This window comes from Haliaeetus albicilla, chromosome 13 (genome assembly GCF_947461875.1).
Source record: "Haliaeetus albicilla chromosome 13, bHalAlb1.1, whole genome shotgun sequence".
Taxonomy (NCBI): Eukaryota; Metazoa; Chordata; class Aves; order Accipitriformes; family Accipitridae; genus Haliaeetus; species Haliaeetus albicilla.
The window spans coordinates 33,697,821-33,720,812 of record NC_091495.1 but is presented as its reverse complement, the minus strand read 5'-3'; the positions used below and the strand labels follow the sequence as shown (position 1 = coordinate 33,720,812).

Genomic DNA, 22,992 nt, shown 5'->3' with positions numbered 1-22,992 from the left:
TTGTAAGCTCTGGATGTCTCACCATGTCATTTGGATCGGACCTTCCATGAAGGGCACAATTGAAACAGCATTAAAACCCAAGAATACTATTCTCACTTACTAGTATTTGCTTCAGAAGTCTACCTTTTCTCCAGGTAAGATTAAAGTCCTCTTTAGAAACTATCTGCCATCTCCCTCCAACTCCTTCCCAACGGTCTGACATTTGAATGAGGGTGATTGTCCAAAAGGAGCTCCTCTCTTGATACAGAATCAGATTGCCACATTATATATATATATATATATATATGTATATACACACATACAGATATTCACACACACACAGCTGATTATCTACTGAAGTAATGAATTACAGTCTGCTGAGTATTCTGTTGTGGTGGGACTTTTTTGTAAAATATACACATTGATGTGAGTACACATGAGGTAAGGCAAAGTCACCTGAAGGAGAAGTGTTGAAATTTGGGATAAACTTTAACTCTTTGAACAGACTCAGAGCAAATGCAAAGAATCCATTAACAGGGCTTCTTTCTGAGTACAGATCATGCTGTGCTTCTTTTGAATATTAGTTTAGAGAATAGTTACCTTTTGGTAGATTTGGACTGATTAGCGTCTCTGGAACCTCTGCTGTTCAACATATAAGCAGCTGAAAAAAGTCTGTTGCTGACACTAAGTTATTTGAGGTAGCATGAACAAGGGCTGGCTGCAAAGAGCTGCAGAAGGACCTTATGAGGCTGAATGACTGAACAATCAAAGAACAGATGAAATTCACTGTGTATAAATTGAATCGACACCTACCAGTAAGAACAATCCCAGCCTCTCATATAAGATGAAAAGCTCTGAGATGATCACTGCCACTGAGAAGGAAACTGTGGGATTAGTTACGTATCAGAAAATACCAGCTAAGTGTGTGGCAGCAGTCAGAAAACCACAATCAGATGTTGCAGACTATTGGTAAAGGAACACAGAAGACAACGGGAAACATGAAAATGCCACCGTAGAAATTCAGAGCTAAGCTGCACCCTTCCTTAGCCCCCTCATCCCAAAAAGCAGCAATAGAAAAAATTTAGAGAGGGGCAAGAAAGATAATCAAAGGTTTGGAGCAGCTTCTGTACATGGTCAGTCTGAGTAGCTTAGCACCACGCAGTTTGGAAAAGGGATCACATGATGGGATAACGCATATGGAAATCATCAGAGGCACGGACATGTTGGGAAAATCTCAGTTTCTTCAAGCACAGAAAATCTGGCAGCTTTCAAAGGCAGCTGGCTGTAGCCAGGCTCAGAGCGAGCACCAGAGGCTGGTGCCTCCCGCAGCGGGTGAGACCCGGGGAACCCCTCACCCGTGGATGCTGCGTGGGGCAAAAGCTGAAGCGGGCTCAAGGGGAGGCTGGGCGAGCACTTGGAGAGCGTGAGAGCCCCTGTGGGTTACTGACTCGGAAAACTGAACCGAGCTGTGGAAACCCCTGAGCAGACGTTGGTGGGACAGTCCCAAGGGGAAGTGTTGGGTGCTGCCTTGTTCCTAGTCTTGCGGAGGCAACTGCCCTGGGTTTGAGTTGGAGGCAAGGCTGCACTAGATGGGCCCTTTGTCTGCACCAGTACAGCTGCCCTTTTACAACAAATTTCTCTCTGACTGATGCGAGCTAGCACTGACATCATCTGAATCAGACGCCCTACAGCAAGGCTGAAGGAAGAAGGATGCATGGCTATTTTTGGCATGTGAGGCACAGCTGCTTACTGTCTTCCCTCACAAGTCAGGAAGGGCACAGACTGGAACAGGAGGTCAAAACTCCCTTAGCATGTCCTGTATTTCTTAATAAATGGACTGAAACCAGAGAATATCGGTAAGCTGTCAGTTGTTAGATAAACCTGGGCTTATTTTTAGCAACTTTTCTCAATGTTATGAGAACTTCCCTGTGCCCAGGATGGTATTTTTAACTTACAATAGTGTTTGCTGCATCTGAGAAGGCAGAAGCATTCCTGAAGACTAGGATGGATGGAGAGGTCATTTTGAAAAAATGCTGATTTCATGTACATGGCTAATACAGTGGATATGACAATCCATGATTGAAGCAGGTACTACTTTAACAAAGTTAATAAAAAGCTGTAGTCAGTGGACAGTCATAAGCTTGTATGAGGCTCGTAATTATGGGTATCAATAAAATTGACTGTCAGTAGAGAAATACTAGGGATAGCAAAAGGTGATGCATGTGTTAACTAGGGATGGGAAGATACACGGGAAATAATGGAGGACTAAAATTATCTAAAACACAAAATAGGGGAGGGGATTTTAGCAGAAATTCATGTTGTTGCAATGACATGTAAGTTCAAGGGGGCGGCCTCAGGAAAGGTACAGTGACCTTAGAAAAAGGACCTGAAATTATTTGCTGTATATTATTGTGGGTTAACGCCAGTAGGCAGCTAAGCCCCATGCAGGTGCTCGCTCACTGCCTGCCTCTCGTGGGATGGGGAAGAGAATCAGAAAGGTAAAAGTGAGAAAACTCATGGATTGAGCTATAGACAGTTTAATAGGTAAAGCAAAACTGTGTGCGCAAGCAAAGCAAAATACGGAATTCATTTGCTACTTCCCTTGGCAGGCAGGTGTTCAGCCATTCCCAGGAAAGCAGGGCTCCATCATGTGTAACGGTTACTTGGGAAGACAAACGCCATCACTCTGAACGTCCTCCCCGTCCTCCTTCTTTCCCCCAACCTTTACTGCTGGGTATGATGTCATATGGACATATGGTATGGAATATCCCTTTGGTCAGTTGGGGTCAGCTGTTCCGGCTGTGTCCCTTCCCAACTTCTTGTGCCCCCCCAGCCTCCTCGCTGGTGGGGTGGGGTGAGAAGCAGAAAAGGCCTTGGCTCTGTGTGAGCACTGCTCTGCAGTAACGAAAACATCCCTGTGTTATCAACACTGGTCACAAATCCAAACCAGAGCTCTATACGAGCTGCTGCGAAAATTGCCTCTATCCCGGCCAAAACCCCATACATACATATAAATGATAGCACCTTGCAACAAAATGAAAAAGCTTTGTGTTTGACATCAAGAGATTTGAAGCCGTACAAAAGCAATGAAAATACATGCGGAGCATTGGCTACTTAAAGGCAATGAATACCATACTTTCTTATCGTACGCGCGCCTTGCTGAATTCGAGTATGACACACAACACAGTGCCAGAGTAGGGCCCACGAACAGTCACACGGTGGCTGTAAGACCCAAGCAACGCACGGTACGGCTAAATTTGAAAACAGATCGTTTCCCAACAGTGTATTTGGTATGTACGTTTGGTATAGCCATATCCCTGCGATGCTGGGACTGCAGCTCCCCAAGACGCGTGAAATGGAGGCCGTAGGCCTCTGTACGTGTGGCGGAGGCGGCTCCTCGGGCGCGCTGGTCCCTTCAGGCTGATGCAGATGGAGAGCGGGACCAGGGACCCGCCTGGACCTGAAGGACCCTTGCTCCCTGGGCCCGTGCACGGCTCCACGCCCGGGGCCTCCGCGTTGAGAACGGCCCTGAACAACTCCCTCCAACGCCGGGCCCGCCCGCGGCCCTCTCCTTCCCCAGGGCGGCGGAGCTGTCTGCGGCCCGCCCCCGGCTGGGAGTGGCCGGCGCCACCGCCGCTTTCCGCCCCGGTAAGGGGTCGAAAAGAACGTAGGGGGGGGGAAACAAGGACGGGATGTGGCAACCGCAGCCCCGGCCGGGCGGTACCGAGAGGCGGCGCCGCGGCGGCGGGGGGGAGGCGGCGGCGGCGGCGAGCTCAGGTGAGCGGGGGGCGGCTTGAGGGCCCAGCGGCTGCTGAGGGGGAGGGCGGGCCGGCCCGGCGGCGTGAGGAGGGGAGAGGGAAGGGGGGTAACGGCGGGTTTCACCCGCCGTTACCCCCCTTCCCTCTCCCCTCCTCACGCCGCCGGGGCAGGTGCCCGGCTGGAGAGCCGGAAGGGGTGCGAGGCGCCGAGCGAAGCCCGGGAACGAGCAGGGGGCGTGGGGGAGCGAAGCCGAGCCCTAACGGGGCCGGGGCCGGTAGCGCTTCTCCCGTTGGAGGGGGCCGGGCGGCTCGGCTGGGCGCTGCCTTTGGGCTGGGAGGGCCGGCAGCTCTTGGTGGGGGGAGTCGTGTTGAGTACGGGGGAATGGAGGGGGGTTTTAGGTGGAAAAATAGCCATCTTTCGCTTCGCAGTCTGAAAGTTTTAGGATTTTTTTAAGTCCCCAGTGATGTTGGCATTTATTGCACAGTAAATGTAGCCTAAAGAAACAATGTTACAACATTGAAGTAACATTGTTATTATTTTTTTTTAACTCAAAACATCCTTTAATTTCACTTCAGCCAGCGTGAAAGCAGTTATTATGATACAGAGATGTAAAATTTATTTATTTTTTTAAAAATAACCAACTGCAAAGAGGGAAGAAGAGTCTTAGAAAATACTTAGAAAAGTCACCCCTAAGAGTATCTCCAAACTTGGCTTAAAGGAAGAAAAAGGAAACTGCCATCTTAATGGAGAAGCCGTGCATCTATACTTTTATGAATAACTGAGTTTTATAAGACCGTGATCTCTAGTGTGGATGACCTGCCCTCCTTCTCCTCCCTCAGAACAGCAACTATCAGCTGGCCCGAGCTAGGGCTGCTGGCATTACCGACACTGGTGCTGGTGAAAGGCTGGAGCTGTGGGGAAATTTGGGGAAAAAAAATTTCACCTTTCCTAGGCGAGCTGGGGAAGCAAGGCATGTTGCTCACTGGATGCATCCAGTGCCTTTTGGGTTGTTTGGGATATGCAGTTCATCGAGCTCCGTTAGTCCAGCAAGACTTTTTGCAAACACTTCAGTTGTCCTTGCCAACGGTTTAATAGAAAACAGCTCATTCATTTTTTTGGTAATCCACGCTAATCTTTGTGTACAAGTGCTTGAGTAACTTTTTGCTATGCTTTTGAATAATGATTTAAGAGCTCTGCAGTGAAGTACTTTTATAATAAAGGCTTTTACAAAATATGCTGCAGAACATACACCAGCAAGCGCTACTGGTAATTAAAAGTAAATGAGAGTTTTTAAAGAAATGGACAAAGTACACTGGCATGCATTATCTCTGGTTTTGTCCTTTCGTATTTGTTCATTTACTTGCTAATTTGCAATTGGCCTTACAGCAACTCATGAAAACGGGAGAAGTTCTACTTTGTTAAACTTTTCTTGTTGTTTAAATACTGAAGTCCCTTTAATTATGTTGTATGGGTATTCCCACATCTCATTGCTGAAGTTAAAGTTGTTTTGGTTCTTTCTAGGAAGGCATCGACAGTGGTCTTCCAGTTGAAGCTACAGTAGATTTTTACTATTGATAGGGCTTTTAGGCACTTCTGAAACTGAGAAGTAGGGATGTTTAAAATAAATATTCGTTATAAGAAGAAAAAAGCTGAGTTTAGAGGTTTGTGGTTACTTAAAATGTTGTGGTCACAGCGGGTCGAGGGAATGTAAATGAATCCCCAAATGCTTATGAACAGTGTTTTGTACGGTTAAGACTAAGACCATGTCCAACTATGTCTTTTTTCTTACTTCACAGTGCTTATACTATCAAAGTTATCAGTTTTCTGTATAGCTCTTTGAGATTGGGCAGTGAAAATAACATGTTCCCATACATGATACTGATGATTACAGTGCAGCAGCACTCTGAAGAGCGGTCAGAGGCAAGTATTGTATTGCCGCTGGCTTCCTCCGTCTTTAAATTTAGATAAATCAGCCTTTGTTCTCTTTAGTAAAGTGAAGTCAAAAGTTTGGGCCTAAGCTGCTGCTGCTGGAATTGTAGTGGGGCCATGTAAGAAAAGAGGATTTATTAGCACCAGGATAAATTAATTGTGACGAACAGGAAGACAGAAAGCACTGCAAACAATGTTTTGTACTCACAAAAGTGAAAACCCTAAAGGTTAATTCTGACTTTGTTCGCAAATTAGGCACACTCGGTTAGGCTTTTTTTGCTCACCATAACTTGGGCCTCCAACAGCTACTGAACCACCTGACCTTTCAAATGAGATTTACTGGAGTGTGTAACACCTCCTGAGCACTCCTTGGGAGTTATGATTTTTTTTCATTTTAGCATTGGGTTGCCTTGAGCAAACCTTCTTTCTAACTGAGCAGCAGACAGACTGTGGCCTTTTCTGGTTTCGGCCATAATGCATATTAACGACTCCCGTGGAAAGGGGTTTTCTTACCTCCGCTGGAGTATCGGCCTTGAAGGTGAACAGAAAGGAACCTGCGGAGTTGCCATAGTGATTTCCAAGTTCATCCTTAGTATCTTGTGTCTTTTTCCAGAGAGCAGCCCTTTCATGCTGTGTCACTTAGATTAGGATTGAGCCCAGGGTATGTTGTAATACTACTCAATATTCTTGAAGGAAAACTGCTGCAAAACCTTTATGTATTCGGGATGAATATGCCCTTTGTAAATCAGCAGTCACACGAGGAAAAACTTGGCCCTCTGGCACTGAACAAAGGCTACTGTGCCCATGTTAAGCATGGTAGTATCATTATTTGGAGGTGTTTACTTAATTCTGTGTAATGTTAACTATTTAACACTCCATTTGATTCTCTTTTTTTCTTTCCTTTTAGCATATAGGCACAGATTCCATTAACTGCTCACCTGAAAAATGCTTTCAGGGAGAAACATTTCTGTATTGAGTCTCCTAGGTACTGCTGCCGTGGAAGCTGAGATCCGCTATCGACATACTTTGTTTGTTAAACATGAGTTTTCTGTATGGAAATTGAATTAGCTATTGACATGGAGTTACTTCCCTATTTATTGATGCCGAGAATGTAAAGTGGCTTAATGACTAATCTGAAGTCTGCAGGCAGAGGGGTGAGATCATGTGCTTGCCTCAAGTAGGGTTTCTTTGTTCAGTGTGATTCCTTTGGGGCACGCAGAATTTGGATTCTGCCTCCCCTTTGTACATACTGTACCATGCTGCTCCCTCTGTTTCAGACCCTCCTTCATCTTACAGCCACGCTTCCTTCCAGCACATCTCTTATTATCTCTGTGTGAAAAATTACTAATTGGGACCCTGCTGCCTAATGAGTACGATCGGTGGCACTTTCTGCTCTCTCTCAGCCCCCCTCCTCCCTTTCCTTCCTCTCTTGCTGCCTTACAAATAGGTGTGTTAGTTCAGAGTAAATTGTATAGTTACTCAGCTCTTTTTGCCTTCTGTCGATATGTTTATTTGTAACAACAAGAAGTGTAAAAAAAAAAAAAAGTTTTTACCTTGAAAAGTAAATATTTACTATATAAACAGCTGTGTACTCAGAATTAGGGATGTAAAGTGGAAAATGCATTTTCTTAATAGTGCTTAGCTAGCTCCTTTTGTTTCAAAGGAGTATGCATTACCTGTATTTATAGATCAGATCAAACAGCACCCCAGTCAGAACTGCAAATGTAACAGTAATTTGCTAAATGCGGTGTATGTATGCTCAGGTGATAAAATCTCCTTGGAAAAGAGCTGTGTGGGAGAAGTGGCTGCTTGAAACTAAGAGCAGAATGAATGTGAAGTGTGTGAACTTTCCCCGTTCTCTGCAATGGCAGAAGAGTTGGTTGTTTGGCAGGGTTGTTTAGTGGGCTCTAGTTGAAAGGTTTCTTTTGCTAGGCTGAGAGGTCAGTGGAGCAGGAAACCATTACAGAGGAAAACCTCTTGGTAGAGTGACTTTGAGGCAACCTGTGAGCAAAAAGTCAAGAGGTTGATAGTGAGTATTGTAAAACTGAGTAAGAATGAAAGGGTTAGTATTTGTGGGAGAGGCAGGAACTGGGAGTTACTATCATTAGATTTTCTGAGTTATTTTGCAGCTCTTCAGATCTGTGTAAGGTTAGGCACGCGGCATTGGTATAGCTTTTCAAGACCTTGCTAAATTCTGCATAATAACAATAATAATGGAAAATTAAAATAAAATTATAGTGATGATTTCAATGTGCCTGTAGATAATGAAGTTTGACAGTGGCTTGATGACTTTGCTGACTGATGGGGTAAGCAGACTAGTCCCCAGCTCAGCTCATCTGTCTGGCAGCACTTTGAGTTTAAATTGGCAGTCAGACCTTTGGGTGTGAAAAGTATGTTTTGAGCATTGAAGGAAACCATTCTTAGGGTCTTTTTGTTTTTGGAAAGCCATAAAGTCTCCAGAGAGCTTGAGAAGTGGAAGGACGTTTTTTTTTCCTGCTAGTAAACTGCTTTCTTGCTGTTTTAGCGGGATACTGAAAGTATTTTGTTTCCTGTCTTTAATGATAAGATGGTAAGCGTCCTTTCCACTGACATGTCAGCTTAGTTTTATGGATTATCACTACTGCAGATATACAAGCCCCTGGAATGGTGCTGGTGGAGACTATTTGCGAGGCCAAATGCTTATAGCCACAGGCTTTTTTTCTCATGTTATGGCTATCTAATTCTTGTGGTTCTGGTTGTTCCCCTTCCCACACACACAAATATTTTACTTCAGGGAAACACTCTGAGGTTCCAGGGAAGAAGCATCACTGAGCCTGTTCAGTGTGGTAGATCCAGGCAGCCTCAGCCCTGTAAAATATCTGACTTTTTGTTGTGAGGGCTAAGCTGGTCATATCAGGAAGGGCTTGTTTTCCCCTGTTGTTGGAGAGCATGGCTTTGGGGACAATAGCCTTCCCTTCTCTGTTAGGGTTTTGGCCAGGGATGGTTAGTGAGGTGGGGAGGAGGTTGAATTTCACGTGCTGGGCTAAGGTCCAGGTGCCTCCTGTTGCTAATGGCCCATGGGGACCCAGGTGATGGGGGCAATGGGCAGCACAGCTGTTTGCTGGGGCTTGGCTATTCCCATTTATTGAGCAGTGCATTAACCTGTCAGTATTTGCACTAACAGCTTAGGCTGTGATCAGCGGGAGCTGACCTGTGTGTTGCGTTCCCAGCTGTGCTCTTGGAGAGCAATAGGCACACCAATCTTGGGAGAGAGGGACCGAAAACTACTGAGTTTGGTGGTGTTTTACATTGCTGTAGCAAAATTTCCTTGATTTTAACATCTTTGTGGTTGCTGTGACACAGAAGGGCTGCAACATCTGTGTATCAGCAGTGGTGTGGGGTCTCAGGGGCATGAGATGCTCTCGGACACCCTGGATGGTCCCAGGCTATGCTGCCACTGTGGTGGGGCAGCACTGTTTTGGCAGGGCACCGTGACAAAACTTTGCTCCTGTCCTGCTGGAGCCCTCGTTTAGGAGAGCAGTACATTTTTAGTTGCTTAGAGCAGTGAAAATCTTGAGGAGACCCTCACTGAAATTGTGTGAGAAGGGCCTGATTGCCATTGCCTGGAGTGCAGCAGCAGCAGCACAGCTGATGCTCTGTGAGGTTTTGCTCCCAAACTAGTTAATAATCAACAGGTATTGCGTTTCCCCTTTCCCTGGGAAACCTGAACGTGGTCGTGGTGAGACAGCTGCTGTAGTGTTCCCATGCTTGTGGTCAGCCAGGGTCTTGTACAGACTTGGTGGTGAGAATTGCTGCTCCAGTTAATGGTTCCCTCTGAGTGGTGCATCAGTGCTGGCTGGCTGCTTCCCGTGAGAATGAAGACGGGGCGGAGGAAAAATCCTGCTTTTTCAGGGGGTCTCAGGATGCTGTAAGGTAAAAAAAGACCAGCTCCCGCCTCTTCCTTTGTATGTAGGAAGCACTAGCAGTAGAGTATTTGTTCTTTTAGCAGACTGAGAATTTTCCTGCTAGGGTGCCAGCTTTTGCCAATGACAGAATTTTCCATGGGATCATCTGCTCCAGGGTCAAGTTAGGAACCATTTCATGTTAGCCAAGGAGGTGTTCTCTGCCTGCCTTGAGTATAGTTATGATGCTTAGTTTTTCAGAAGTACATTTGTTACTGTCTTTTTCTGTATGAGGTAGGACTGGGAACTAATAACCATTGTTGCTGTTTTGGGAAGAACAATCCATAGGACTTCTGATTGCCCTTTGTGAAATCTGCTGGCTTGCCCTGGTGTTCTTCAGGGCCTTCTGTTTATCCCTTAGAGTGCAGTTGGTAAGGTTTTTAATCTTTGGGTTGAATAGACTGTGTATATTCATGCTATTCACTTCCAAATGAATTTCATATAATTTTAAAATAATGTAGCTTTGTTACAACTAGCGATAATGGTTTGTAGCAACACTTTTGCTGTGTTTTTGGTGAGCTTGGTGTGGCACTGAATTTTTTACTGAGGGTCCAGACCTTTCTGCTGGATCTGGACACACACTTCTTATGTTACTGCTTTCTGGGCTTCCAGGTCTTAGTGAAACTCTGTGTGCTTTGCCTAGGCATTAAGTGTGGCCCTAGCAAGTTTAGATTGGCTGTGTTTTTAATATTGAAAGGCCGGTATGACTGTTCGGTGCAAGCCATATGAGAAGTACATGGGGTTGCTGTCTTTCTTCCAGGTCTCTTAGAAGCAATTGTTCTATATGTTAGCTGTCTCTAATGACTTGAAAATCATGATATAAAATATGAGAGAAGTTTTTAAAAGGAGGATTGCAATGCAGGGAGCTAAGTAGGGAATAATAATAGTAGTAATAATAATAAAAAACCCCAAACAGAGCGGGTAAACACAATGCAGAGGACAGCTTAAGGCTATTCTAAGGAATTCTTTGTAGCAGCCTGTGTATGTATTTTAAGCACTAACATTGCAAAGTAGTGGAAGAAGGAGACCAGCCCCAGAAATCCCTCAAGTTCTAAATAAAACTGAGAAAAGGAGATATAGAAATAACTGTATTTGTGCACTCAGTTATATAGAACATAGACATCTGTGGCATGGTTATGACTGCCTGATACAGCTGTGTGGCAGAGTATTCAGGTTTGCCTTTTTCCATGCCTGTGTTATAATTGGACTTCATGGACTGGATAGGGTAGAGGTAGTATTCCCTGGGCTGAGGTGGTCTTCCTTGTTCCTTTGCCAGGAAATTTGTGTGAGAGGCAGGCTTTGTTGCAGCTGTTCAGAGGTGATGTTACAAACACACACACAAAAAAAATGTAATGCCCTTGGCACCATTTAAGGGATTATGTTTTTGAAAAGCAAGTGTCTTCAGACAGTTATAGTCTCGCAGATGGCTCCGTCTTGTCCTCCAATTGGCAAGCAGCCTAGGAAAAGGTATCAAAATAAATTTTAATATGGCAAACTGAATAATGCCTTGAGAGAAATGCTCTCCAATGTTTGTACAGCCAATAAAAAAGCCTCAGTAATAAACATTTTGTGAAATAACTGCAGTAGATCAAAGTGACATTTAAGTGATGCTCATGAGCATCATTTAATCACCAGCTAACTACTAAAGGTCTGCTGCTGTGGAACAATAGGAGTTCCTCTGTTGTTATGCCTGATTGTGTGTGTGTGTCTTGCTTAAGGCACTGACCATCATTGAAACTTGTGATTTTTCTCTGTGTGTGTGTATGCTGGATGCTTAAATGCTGGTTGAGAACCTATTTATTTCAAGTGCTGAACTTTATTCTTAATTTTGTTCATAGAAAGTCAGCAGTTTCCAGCTTCCAGGATGTGATGAAACTATTGTTTACTAACTTCCCTGTCACTCCTTTGCAGAGTTAAATTGGATAAATTGCTCTCTTGCAAAGTTGGCTGCATCTTCACAGGTGAAACTCTTGAACTTGTGTTGTGTGTACAGATAACTAGTGGAATACTGCAAATCCTGAGACATATATTTGAAGCTTAGAGTTATGATAGGGTAGTTCGGGTTGGAGGGCACTCAAGAAGTCTCTGGTCCAACTCCCTGCTCAAAGCAGGGCTGACTGAGGTTGTACCAGGTTGCTCAGGGCTTTAGCCTATTGGGTCCTGAAAACCTCCAAGGACTGCACAACCTCTCTGGGCAGCCTGCTCCACTGCTTGACTGCCCTCAGGGTGAAAAAGCTTTTCTCTGTACCCAGTCTGAACCCCTCTTGTTTTAAGTTATGCCCATCTCTTTCTTGTCCTACCCCTGTGCGCTGCTGTGTATGGATTGCTGTTATCCTCACTATTGGTATGTAGCATCTTGGCAATGTTGTTGCTAGTAGAGGGTAATCAGATGCCATTTATAACATCTTTAAAGGTTTTAGAGTAGCACACTTGGCATTCTTTGATTTACTTTCCTTCCTGTAGCATAAAATGGCACTGTATTTGCTGAAATTTACTGTTGCTGCAAATATATCTTTATACCCAAAGAGGGCATTCTAACCTTAAAGATGTCCTTAGTTCTGCCTTCATGGCTTTCTGTGGTACAGAAGTCCTGGCTTATGACTCAGACTTTAAGGTAATTTAAATTTAAGACATTTCATATGTTTTTGTTCAGTAAAGCACTATAATGCTTTTATTGTACAGTAATGAAAATCCATGTGTATTCTGAGATCTCTCTCAGTTTTATTGGCACCTCTTTGTTTTTGTAAGGCTATTCACGCAAGATGTTCCTGCTCACTGATGGTTACAGGGAGAGGATGCTTTTTAGGTTGTGAAACTTTTGCAAGTACCTTCAAAATACTGTGAGTTTTCCTTTCGCCCTAGTCGGGAGAGGATTTAAAAAGCTTCCAGCTTAAAGGTAGCACTGTTTCACTTGGGAATTAAACAAGCCTGTCAGTGAACTAGTTCTGTTTATGGACTATCCTAGCAGACTTCCTTGACACAGGTATTTTTAAAATATACTTTACTGTATCAGATCTGTGGATTAGTATAGGCTTGTTTAGATTTGGAATACAAAAACGTAGGCAGACACAAGTCATGTTATAGATAAGTTGTCATCTAAATACAGTGTTCGTGTTTGCTTCAAATTTTTGATGATAATGTAAGCTAAACCTGAATTTTCCAATGAAACTTCACTGTACAGAATCCCACATGGAATAGCATTATTGCAGGATCTGCCTCAGGGGCACCCGGGACTCCAAGGTTTGATAGTTTTGAGAATATTAAGATAAAATTATATCTAAATGCTGCTTTTAAAATCTCCAATCTTTTCAATGAAGACAGGAGTTCTAAAGGTACAACGCCTTAGGTGTATTCTTATAGTGAAAATGCTTTTTTTTTTTTTTCTAGCTGTCTTTCAGGAGTCCTGTGTAAGTCCTTAGTTCTGTCTTGGGTGTGCTTTGTGACTTGGGTAAGTTGTGTAGCTTTTCCCGTGGTCCGTTTTAACCATAAACTAATGCGTCAGATTACTGCTGTACCTCAGGACTGATGAGATCAAATGTCTCTGAAAATGCATTGTTTTCCTTGAAAGGGAGCTACAGCAGTTCTGTCTGCTGCTTTTTAATAATAATACTTGTCAGGGGTATTGTGCGTAAACCTGAAAGAAGCAGGGGAAGAAATCGCCTGCTGCTACTACACTAGTATTGCCTAGGGGCCTGTCCCATACAACTGAAAGGGATAGGCAAATACGAACTACCTTGCACAGGACCCTGCTAATCCTGGATTCTGAATTCAGGTTTTCTAAAGCAAGTAATAAATTAAAAAAAAAAAAAGGGAAATAGTGAGTTAATGATCTATATATATTCTGGAAAACAATTTGAATGATGTTCAAAGTTTTTCTCTGCCAAGCTTTTTGTTACCAAAGCGGATCTTTTCAGGTATGCATGTTTAACACCATATGGTACAATCTGCACCTTTTTTATACATTTAAAATGCTAAGCTGAATGCAAAATATGTTGACCTGAGAAACTGCTTCATCGGCTTGTTCAAGACAATCTTCTTTTAATTTAGAGAATATTTTTGAAAGGTCAGTCTGATTTTTGAGTTTACTTCTCATTATTTTTTAACTTGAAGTATTTTGCTTAAGACTTGTTTCATTACAGTATCACACAGAGTCCTTGGTACCCAAGAAACATCTGCAAGCTATCTCATGTAAGGGTACAATTTCTTTGAAGATTAATACTGTGCTTTAATTTACTTGGGTAATAAAAGCAGACAGGTAAGGTTCAATGAAAGGTGGCAGATCCTATGGCCTTGTACTTAGGTAGGAATACTTAACTGAATTACAAATAGCATATGACAGAAATAAGTTAAGAAAACCTCTGGCAAAAATCTGTGCTTTTGTTGAGCATCATAGGCATATGTTAATAAGCGTAACCTGTATTATTAGCTAATATATGTTAGCCCAGGGAGACTGTCAGAGTAAATTGTGGCAGGTAATTGTCTTGGTTTCCTGGACGTGAATAGCAGTGATTTACAGTCACGGGAAAGAAGCTCTTACAAGAGTGTTTTCATTGAGATGATCTCAAAGGGGATGAATGGAGCCAGTGTGCTGTTACAGTGGGGTTTGGTTTAGACGCTCATACAAACTGTGTGCTGTGAAAGAGGTAACAGGAGCCCTGAGAACTGGTTGAAGTCCTGGTAGCCAAAAGGCTGAGCACCTGGAGGCAAGGAATGAAATCAGTGGACACAGCTGAAGTGGGGCTGGGCTCCCTTTAAATGCACCTGGAGAAGCCTAGAAATTTCTGAGCCCTGCTGATGGGAAGTGTGAAGCAGGGAGGCTCTCCACCTGGGAAGGGATGGGGTGGTCTGGGGGGACTGGGGAGCTGGAGGGCCTGGAAGTTCCTGCGAGGAGGATTTTTGGAGGTAAGTTGAGACGTGCCTGTTTGCTCTTGTGAGGGGAGTGCTGTTAGGGGGCTGGGGAGGCTTGTGCGTGTTGAGGTTGTGACAAAAAGGATAAACCGAAAAGGACCAAAGAGGTGGTTTGGAGGAGTGATATTGGGAAAGAGAGTATCTCTGTATGGCTTTGAACATTGTTTGGGAGCTTCGTGGGTGGTTATCACTCAGGACTGTGTAGCATTAACCGTGACCCATGCAGGGTTTGGTCAAAGGTCCAGAGCAGCAATTGGAAAGATTTCTGGTTCAACTGTCTTTCTCTCTTACTTGAAGAGATATGAGCAATTGGTTTGTGAGAACTAATTGGGATCCAAGAAGAGAAATGCAATGGCAATTGCTGGAAAAGAAGGCAGGCTTTGATGGGAGTGCTGGAAAACATGTGCAGCATTGGTATCAGCAGAGCTGGGATGGAGACAAAAATGAGTGAATGCCAATCAAAGTAGATCTGTTGGTGTTGATGATGTCCTCCCTCAGCCTTGGTTCTGACTGGCTGCTGCTTCACTGTATCCTCTGATCCTTGTCTGCTGGTAGTGGGCTTTCCAATATGCATGAAGACAGGGCTTTGGTCCTGTTGAGTTTTTAGTCTCCAGACATGGTGTGGGGCGCATGGGCTAACTCTCAGCTCCTGCCTGCAGCTGAGTAGGCAGTCGCTTAGATCTCATATGAGTTGTCACTCTGGGAGTCTGGCTATGGAGGCAGTGTTCCTGCAATACCTGGTGACGTGGGTAGGAAATACCAAGTTTGGCCTCTAATGCCAGGGCTCTTATCTGGGGAGGTATGGGCTTCTAGCTGTCTAGCGCTGGTGGGTGCTGCCTTTGAGTGCTCTCCAGCCCTTTCTTGAGGTCTTCTCATCCTCCATGTCGATTGCCATCATTGCTCTGTGCTGGCACATCTGCTAAATTCTGTAATTCAATGCAGTTACCTTCTAGAGATAAAGTATATTCTTTCCTGGAATGTTAATTTTTTGCTGTTGGTTTTTTTTTTTTTAGATATCTAACTTGCTCTAGGCAGTGACTTGTGTCTCACCTTATTTAGAAGGAGCTGTGCTTTCTACTAGAAGAGAGGTGTTCTTGCCTGTGGTTAGTATTCTGCTGCAGTTTCAGCAATACCTGCTATAGTACTTCTTCCATAGCTTGTTCATCAGATAATCTCAGAATTTCACCTGAAATATCTACTTTTTTCCTCCATGCTAGAGGAAAAGTATATAGCTGATGTCTTCACTTTTGTGTTCTCAGGCCCAGTAAAACAAGCTTCCAACTTCTGTTTTGTCTGTCTACAGCTTTAGGTAAGGGTTGTAAAGGTCGAGCCATAGTCTCACCCAAGATCTCAAAAGGGATATAATTTGCATCTTTCCTGCTTACCAGTGTAGGTCTCTAAAGGAACTGCACTTGGCTTGCTGGAGCACAAAGGGTTGACCCCTCACAAGCTGTAACATCTACAGACTGATGATGCTGAGTAATCTGCTGGCCTTTAGCAAGAACTCGCATTAACTGAAGTTGGCTGTGTAGCTGTTGAGGATAGGAGAGTAGCACTGCAGTCTGCCTCGTGGGTTCAGCTGAAGATCTTCATCTTGCCACTCAGAGTGGTGATTTACTGTCAGCCAGCAAAAGCACAATCTGTGCAATCGCTGCTGCAAAGAGCAGAGGATACCCAAGTACAGAAATTTTGTGGGAGCAGAAAGAGTTGCAGGCGTTCATGCAAAGCTCTGAGATTTTCTTTTTGGGGGAGCAGGGTGAGGGACCTGTGCTGCTCGTTTGCCTGCCTCCTTGCTACAGGTGGGGGCTCTGTGTCCCATGCATTGCCGCAACTGCAGTTTGTGTACATGCCTAGCTTTTGCAGTATCTTGTATTTAAGTTGTATCCTTAGGTCCTGTGCTTTCTGTGGGAAGCTACTGCTCGGCCTTCCTGATGTCTGGAGCTCCATTCCATCTCCATTGTTGTATAGACAGCATCAACATCGCCTCCTGACAGCCTGACTGGGGCTGTAAGGTAAACTTCCTTCAGCAGGCAAAGGAGGAGCATTTGTCCTGGGACTTTGATATTAAATTGTAAAGCTAAAAGCATTCTGACTTCTCACCCTTGGCAATATAGGAACTGCCACGTTGTTTTATTTTCATTATATGTGATCACTACTGAGCTGTTAAGAGAAAATTACTTTCTATTTCAGTAAACTCGATTTTGGTTTCAGACTGACTGTGCATCAGATGCTTAATTTGGAACCCACTCCCTTGGTGAAATTAAAAATTCAAATCTCCAAGCTGGAGCACTCAAACTGTGCTTGAATTAGAAATTGACTGCTGTCAATGTGCTCTCACACTTCACTCTTTCTTTTTTTTCTTTTTTCTTTATTCCTCCCTCCCCTCCCCCCCGATGAGTTTTTATATTAGAGTGTTGCTGTAGATGATCTGACTGAGCAGAAGTAGTGGGAATCCACACTGTCACTCTGTAGACAGAGTGATGAAAGAGAAGTGTGGTGTGTTAAATAGACCATTCTTGAAAAGGACTGCTGTGTACTAATTTCATAGTTACATGCATGTTTGGTAAAATACTTTTATGGGATTTGACTGCAAACCCATTAAGTGTTGTTTGCAAATTAATTTAGGACCTAACCAAACTTCACAGTTTCAATAAAAAATCCTTGCTTCCCTATTTCTGTGTAATATTTAAAACTGTTTTCAGATTTTGACTGAAAGAACCAGAGCGTTCTCTCCACTTGAGACATTTGCATGGGCTGCCTCTACAGATTTTTGCACTGAAATGGGGAACAAAAGGTTTTTCCCTCAGGAAGAAAAACAACAAACCTTAAAAACAAAACTCGCAAAATAAGCATTGGCTCTCTATTGTGAGTGTTCTCTGTAGGCTTGCAATTTGTGTGTACTCCTGCCTCTTTGGAAAGTGGATAAATTATTCTCAATTATTTAACTGTATGTTAAAAAGAATTATACTAATAGGTTTTAAAAAAAAATTAGGGCTGGATGTTTGTGGGGAAGTTATTTGTCTTCTGTTATTGACTGTGCTGAAGGTGCCCAGTGCTGGTACTGGCTTGTTTTCCCAGACCCACTTGTGTTCTCCTGCAGGGTGTTTTACTATCCATCAGGTGGTCGGTCCATGGGATGGATCGCAGAGCTGGGTGTCGGGTAAGTGATGACTGGAGGCCCTGAAAAGGTAACTGTTATGTTTGGCAGTTGATTAAGTGAGTTTGGCAGTTCCAGCTAACCTAGGCTGATTGCAGTGGATTAGGAGAAATATATTGAGTGAGCTGTATAAGGAGGTTTGGAGACTGACTGGGTTAAGGCTTGTCAACCAGAGATGAATTCTGAATATGAGATATAGTAACAGCCGGAGAGCGAGATATGTGAGGAGTGTCTGTAACAGGATTATGCTGAAGTTTATTGCAAAGGTCTTGGGCTTCCCTGGCTTTATTTTTGCTTGGAACTTCTGTAATGGTAGCTGTCTGCATGAAAACAAATATGAAAAGAGCAGAAATGTCATTTTTTTGACAGTATCATGCTACGTAAGTGGTCCTGTTTTATTGAGACAGCACAGAGTCACCTGGCTGTTCTAGAGTGAATCTGACCACTTGCTTTTCTGGCCAACACAATGAGTTTCCTTGTAATGCTGCAGTGGAGAAGCTGGGTGGTATAATTTTCATTCAGCTTGGAGGAATGCAATTTTCTATAATAGCCAAGCCTCGGGTCTCGGGTTGCTAGCCATAGGGCGTTGATTGGTTATTGGATAGGCCCTCACAGTGCAACTGCATGCTTTTGCAAGCTGGATACTTACTATATTTTTAAATTTGATCAGATCAGAAAGGCATATTTCTGTTCTTTTTGTCACAGCAAGGCACTTAGGCCCTGATTCATCAAGGCACTTGCTTGAGAAAAAACCCTGCTTTTGTGCATAGTTACTGTACTGCTGAATACTGATGGATGCAGATGTGGTTTTAAAGTGTTAGTAGTATTGAACACAATTATAGAATGTAATTAAGGAAGGGGTGCTTCTCTTATTTCCCCTGACTAAATAGGTGATTGTTACTGACATGGGAAGTGTTTGATATTTACCAGCTTTTTAACAGATTTTTTTTTCTTCCTTAGTGTTAAGGCAAAACCAGGTTTAAAACACTTTTTTTTTTTTTTCTTGAGGGGGTGAATAGTTGATGGGTGTATTGAAACTGGTATCAGCTAATGTGATTCCTACTGTAGAGAGGGGTGCTGCAATTTCATCAGATGGCTTAAATGAGCAGTTGCATTAAGAAGGTAAGTGGCTCAAATGTAACAATTCAATGACATGCATTATGGGAGTGTGTCAATGAAAACACAATTATTTAAACACTGGTTAAGGAAGACCACTTGGACTTCTAAAACAACTCTTTGAAGTGTTTTTTTAATAAAGAATAGAAGCTAATATGCATTTAATGACTTCAGGGAATACTTTATACATGATGTCTTGGAAATTTAACAGGTGAATAACTGAACCCAGCCTGTGACCTTAGAAATCACAGGAACCCTTGGTGAGGAAATAATTTGTAAATGGTATCAAATATAATGTAGCTTAGCCATTGCTTGTCTTCTATAGATATACTTTATAAAATGCTAGATAAATCAAAGTATAGTTAGCATTCAATAAGTAAGATGAAAAAGCTAAATGAGACCTTTGCATTTTGAGAGTTATAAAAATCTTTATTCAAAAGTAACTTTCTTTGAAAGTGCTGGTTTGTTTTAACATAGGCTGTATTGAGATCAGTGTCATCTTATTTTGAATATTCAGTGGTATCTTTGAAATTCAGCAAATGAGGCAAAATATAACTGATTAGGAGGCTGCAACATTTTACATATTTTTATGATCTAGGAGCTGAACAGGAATGGTTATTATCATGTCAGATTGGTTCATTTTTGTTACTGATAGGTTAAACATTTTTGTGTGTCTGTAAATAATAAATATTTTCATCTCACTTTGTTTGCATACAGTTTAAGGCAGGTGTTTAAGGTTTCCTTAATAGAAGCAGCACTACAGAAATTGCTTGGAGAAGTGCTTTGATAGTTGGCTTTGAATATGACCAAGTATCTTTTCCTCTACTCCACAGTTACCACCCACAAATGCTCTGAAGGTGAATTTGTTATTCTAATAAAAATCAACTGTGTGTAATATAGGCGTATTTGGATAGTCAAGCTCTCTTTAAAACTGCATATATAATTTCTCAGTTACTTTCAGGGAGAACTTAATGAGCTTGCAAGCACTTTCTGTTATGTGTTTAAAGCAGGGGTGGGTAGGTAATTGCTTCAGAGTTTCTGTACCTATCTATAAAATCCTAGTGGGCTTTACAAAAGTGTAAGGTAGTTACACCTGTCTGTCCACAGATGCTGCTAGAGCATTTGATCAAAAAATTGAACTGCCACTTTTGTGGCTGAAAACAAAGACTGATTATCTAAAATAAATTTGACTGTTCTGCTGTCCTTTAGCATCGAACTGGTACAAGAGAATGTGCTCTTTCCATCAGTGGGAAATGCTCTTTGGCTTCACCTCTCCTTTACTTGTTCATCTTAGTGGTGCACCTGAGATGTGAGCAGCGTTTATGGTCATGCCTTGCTTACAGCAATAGACTCTTCCCCCCACCCGTATTCTGGCTCTGAGCAGTTAGATCTTATGAAATGCTGGTCATCAGGAAAGATTGTTGTTGTGAAAGAGCTGTTATAATTAAGTTATTTCTGGGCTTTCATAATTTGGATTTGAAGCAATTTGCACATAATCTGACGTTAGAATATACGTTGCATTGTCTTCTAGGATTGTAACGTATTTTTTAAAAGTTGATTTGTAATATTACAATTGAAAGGCCCTTCTTCCATTTGTGACTTTTCTCTTTTTCTAAGTGCATGTCTCGTACAATGCATGACACGCTTTAATGTAGGGTTTTTTAATTACCTTCAGTTGTTTCACAGTATTCCAAGGTACCATTTTGATAGTCTTGTAGTTAATTGCCATCAGTTATTTAATGTGCTTGAAACTGAGGGAATTGTAAGAAAAATTTGAGGCCTGTCTTTTTTTAACAATCTAGCTGAATTGGTTCAATGTAGTTTCCGTATCTGATGTGCCGACAAAGCAAGCTATGGTTGGAAAGCTATGCGGAAAAACAAAGTCTTTGTAGCTGAACTTCAGATGTGTGATGACAAACAACTGAAAACATTCTAATCTTCAGAAAAGGGACATGGCAGAAGGGTAAACAGTGCACAAACAGTATACCCAAAGCCATGGTAACATCCTGGCTGGATTTTGTGATGGCTGAGGGCACTGTGACTGCTCTCTAGCTGGAGCTGGAGGACAAGCTGTGGCCGCCTCCCTCCCTTGTCCTTTGGGGAAGGCAGGCATGGATGTTCACGTTGAGGTGCTGTCCCAGCTTTGTAGCATCCTCTGAAAGGCTTGTGGCTGTTGGACTGTAATTTTTAGTGTAATTCAGGCAGTGGTGCTGCTCTGGTAGCCAGGTGAGGGACCTGTGCTGCTGGACTCGCCAGGAGGCAGACCTGGAGTCCGTAAAGGAGCTGAATGGTAAACCTGTCTAGAAGGTTACCTGCAGATGTTGGGAGGAGCGCAGAGATGCGTGGGGTTTGTGTGGGCTAGTTCAGGATACTGGCATTGTACCGCTTTGGCTCCAACAATTTTTAGAATTGTATCCGGTTCATTTGGTGCAAATATCTAACACTTTGGCTGATTGAAACCTTGCTTACATTAGCTTAGTTTAAATTTGGTGTTTAAAGGGCTGTAATTATCTGTCTGCTTTAGAAATTCATAGTGATTTAGTGAGATCAATTTTAAACTGATTTTAATTAAACCAAAGAACCTTTTCCATTTTCACAGATGAGGCCTGTGACTAGCCTTTGTAAACGGCGATAAGTATATCCAGTCTTAGAATGACTTTTTTCTGCATGACTGATTTCTTCTGCTGAAGGCAAATTTAGGCTGTTATTTTGTATATAAACTAAAAGAATTAAATTCTAAAGAACATTTTGTTCAATTTTTATTCCCTGACTCCAAGAGCGGTTCCTATTTGTTAAGACTTCTATTAAATTACTCCCAATACAGCATTTCACTGTCTTTTTATAGTAGACAGGCTGATGGACTCGGTGACCTTTTTTATTTCTGATTTCAGTGATGCTTTTTCCTCTGACAAAAGAGAATGTAAGGGACAGCTGGGGTATTCTAATTTATGGTGATAGGAAGCAGAATACAGAAGCTTAACTGTAGTCCCATGGTGACATGTGCCACTATTCTAGTATGTGGAAAATGTATAAATTGCTTTTGTTGAAGGTTATTTGGAGAGAGTGTAGTGAATGTTGGGAAAAGTCTCCTGGGAAGTTTCAGGTCTAATGCTTAAATTTTTGTATAGGTTGTCATTGTAGTAAGGTGTGTATGAGACCTGTGTTAGGAGTTGCTGAGGAGTTTAGATTATGTGTGCATCTGGCAGTGTAAAAGTTGACAAAGGGTTGTGATTACAGATGAATGATAAATATATTGCATGTAAAGAAAAAAAAAATCTCAAACTTGTGTTTTTGGAAGAGCTCTGTGTGGGTGATGACAATATTTGTAACACCTGAGATTCTGGCAATTGATTCTGTTTCAGTGTGTAGAGGGCAGCTAATTGAGGGCATAATTCAACTAGTCACTAGATCCCTTTGAAGGGTGATTCTGGCAAATAGGCCTGGTCAATATGTTTTTGTGTTACAAAATGGATGATGGTGCAGAGCTTGTATTCCCACTGATTGTGTGCAGGACAGATGAATGGAATACCTTTTGACTAGCAGTAAATCCATAAGAAACTGAAAGTAGTCACCATGTAATCTTTCACCCATATTTTTTTTTATAGAAATGTATAGAAAATGGACAAGATACCGCATTCTTATCTGTCACTTTTAATGTTTGTTGAGGCTTATATCTTGGTTCTTTCTATTCTGCTCTGCAAACAGCAAATTTATCTTTTCATCTATGTAAGTAAGGTGTATGTGGGGAAATTGAGCTACTGAGCAGAGGCCCTTTCTTAATGGTGTTAATACTGCTGTAACGATACCAAGCATATGGTGGCAATAGTTTTCTGGGACTGATGGTCCTGCATGCAAAACTTCTTTCCTTTCACTTTACGTTTTGGACAATAGGTAGTACAGTGAATCTAAATGGCAACTTATAAAATATCTCATTAGACTGACATCTGCAGCCACAGAGTGTTACAGAGTCACGTCTGTTCTGGAAGCAGGGTCTGAATCACTTGCTCATACTAATAAAACATGGATATGAACACAAGAAACTGGACATGAGCAACAACAGATCATGCACAAAATTTCTTTGCGAGTATGGTTCTCATCTTTTTGATGCAGATTCAGTCCTATCCTAGACATGCTTGTAAGTCTGAAAATCATTCTGGATCAGAGAGACTTAAACAAGGTCTGTGCTTTAGCATGCTGCTAAGC

The 22,992-nt window shown here is 42.5% G+C and overlaps 1 protein-coding gene across 1 annotated transcript in view; it reads left to right on the top strand.

The window, feature by feature from the left end:
* Positions 1 to 3,496: 3,496 nt before the first annotated feature.
* DISC1 (DISC1 scaffold protein) overlaps positions 3,497 to 22,992 on the top strand; it is a 208,812-nt gene continuing 189,316 nt past the window's right edge. Inside the window, 1 exon segment of the mRNA XM_069800752.1 lies at positions 3,497 to 3,756. Within this exon segment, the coding sequence (XP_069656853.1) occupies positions 3,672 to 3,756 (85 nt within the window). The 5' untranslated portion in view covers positions 3,497 to 3,671.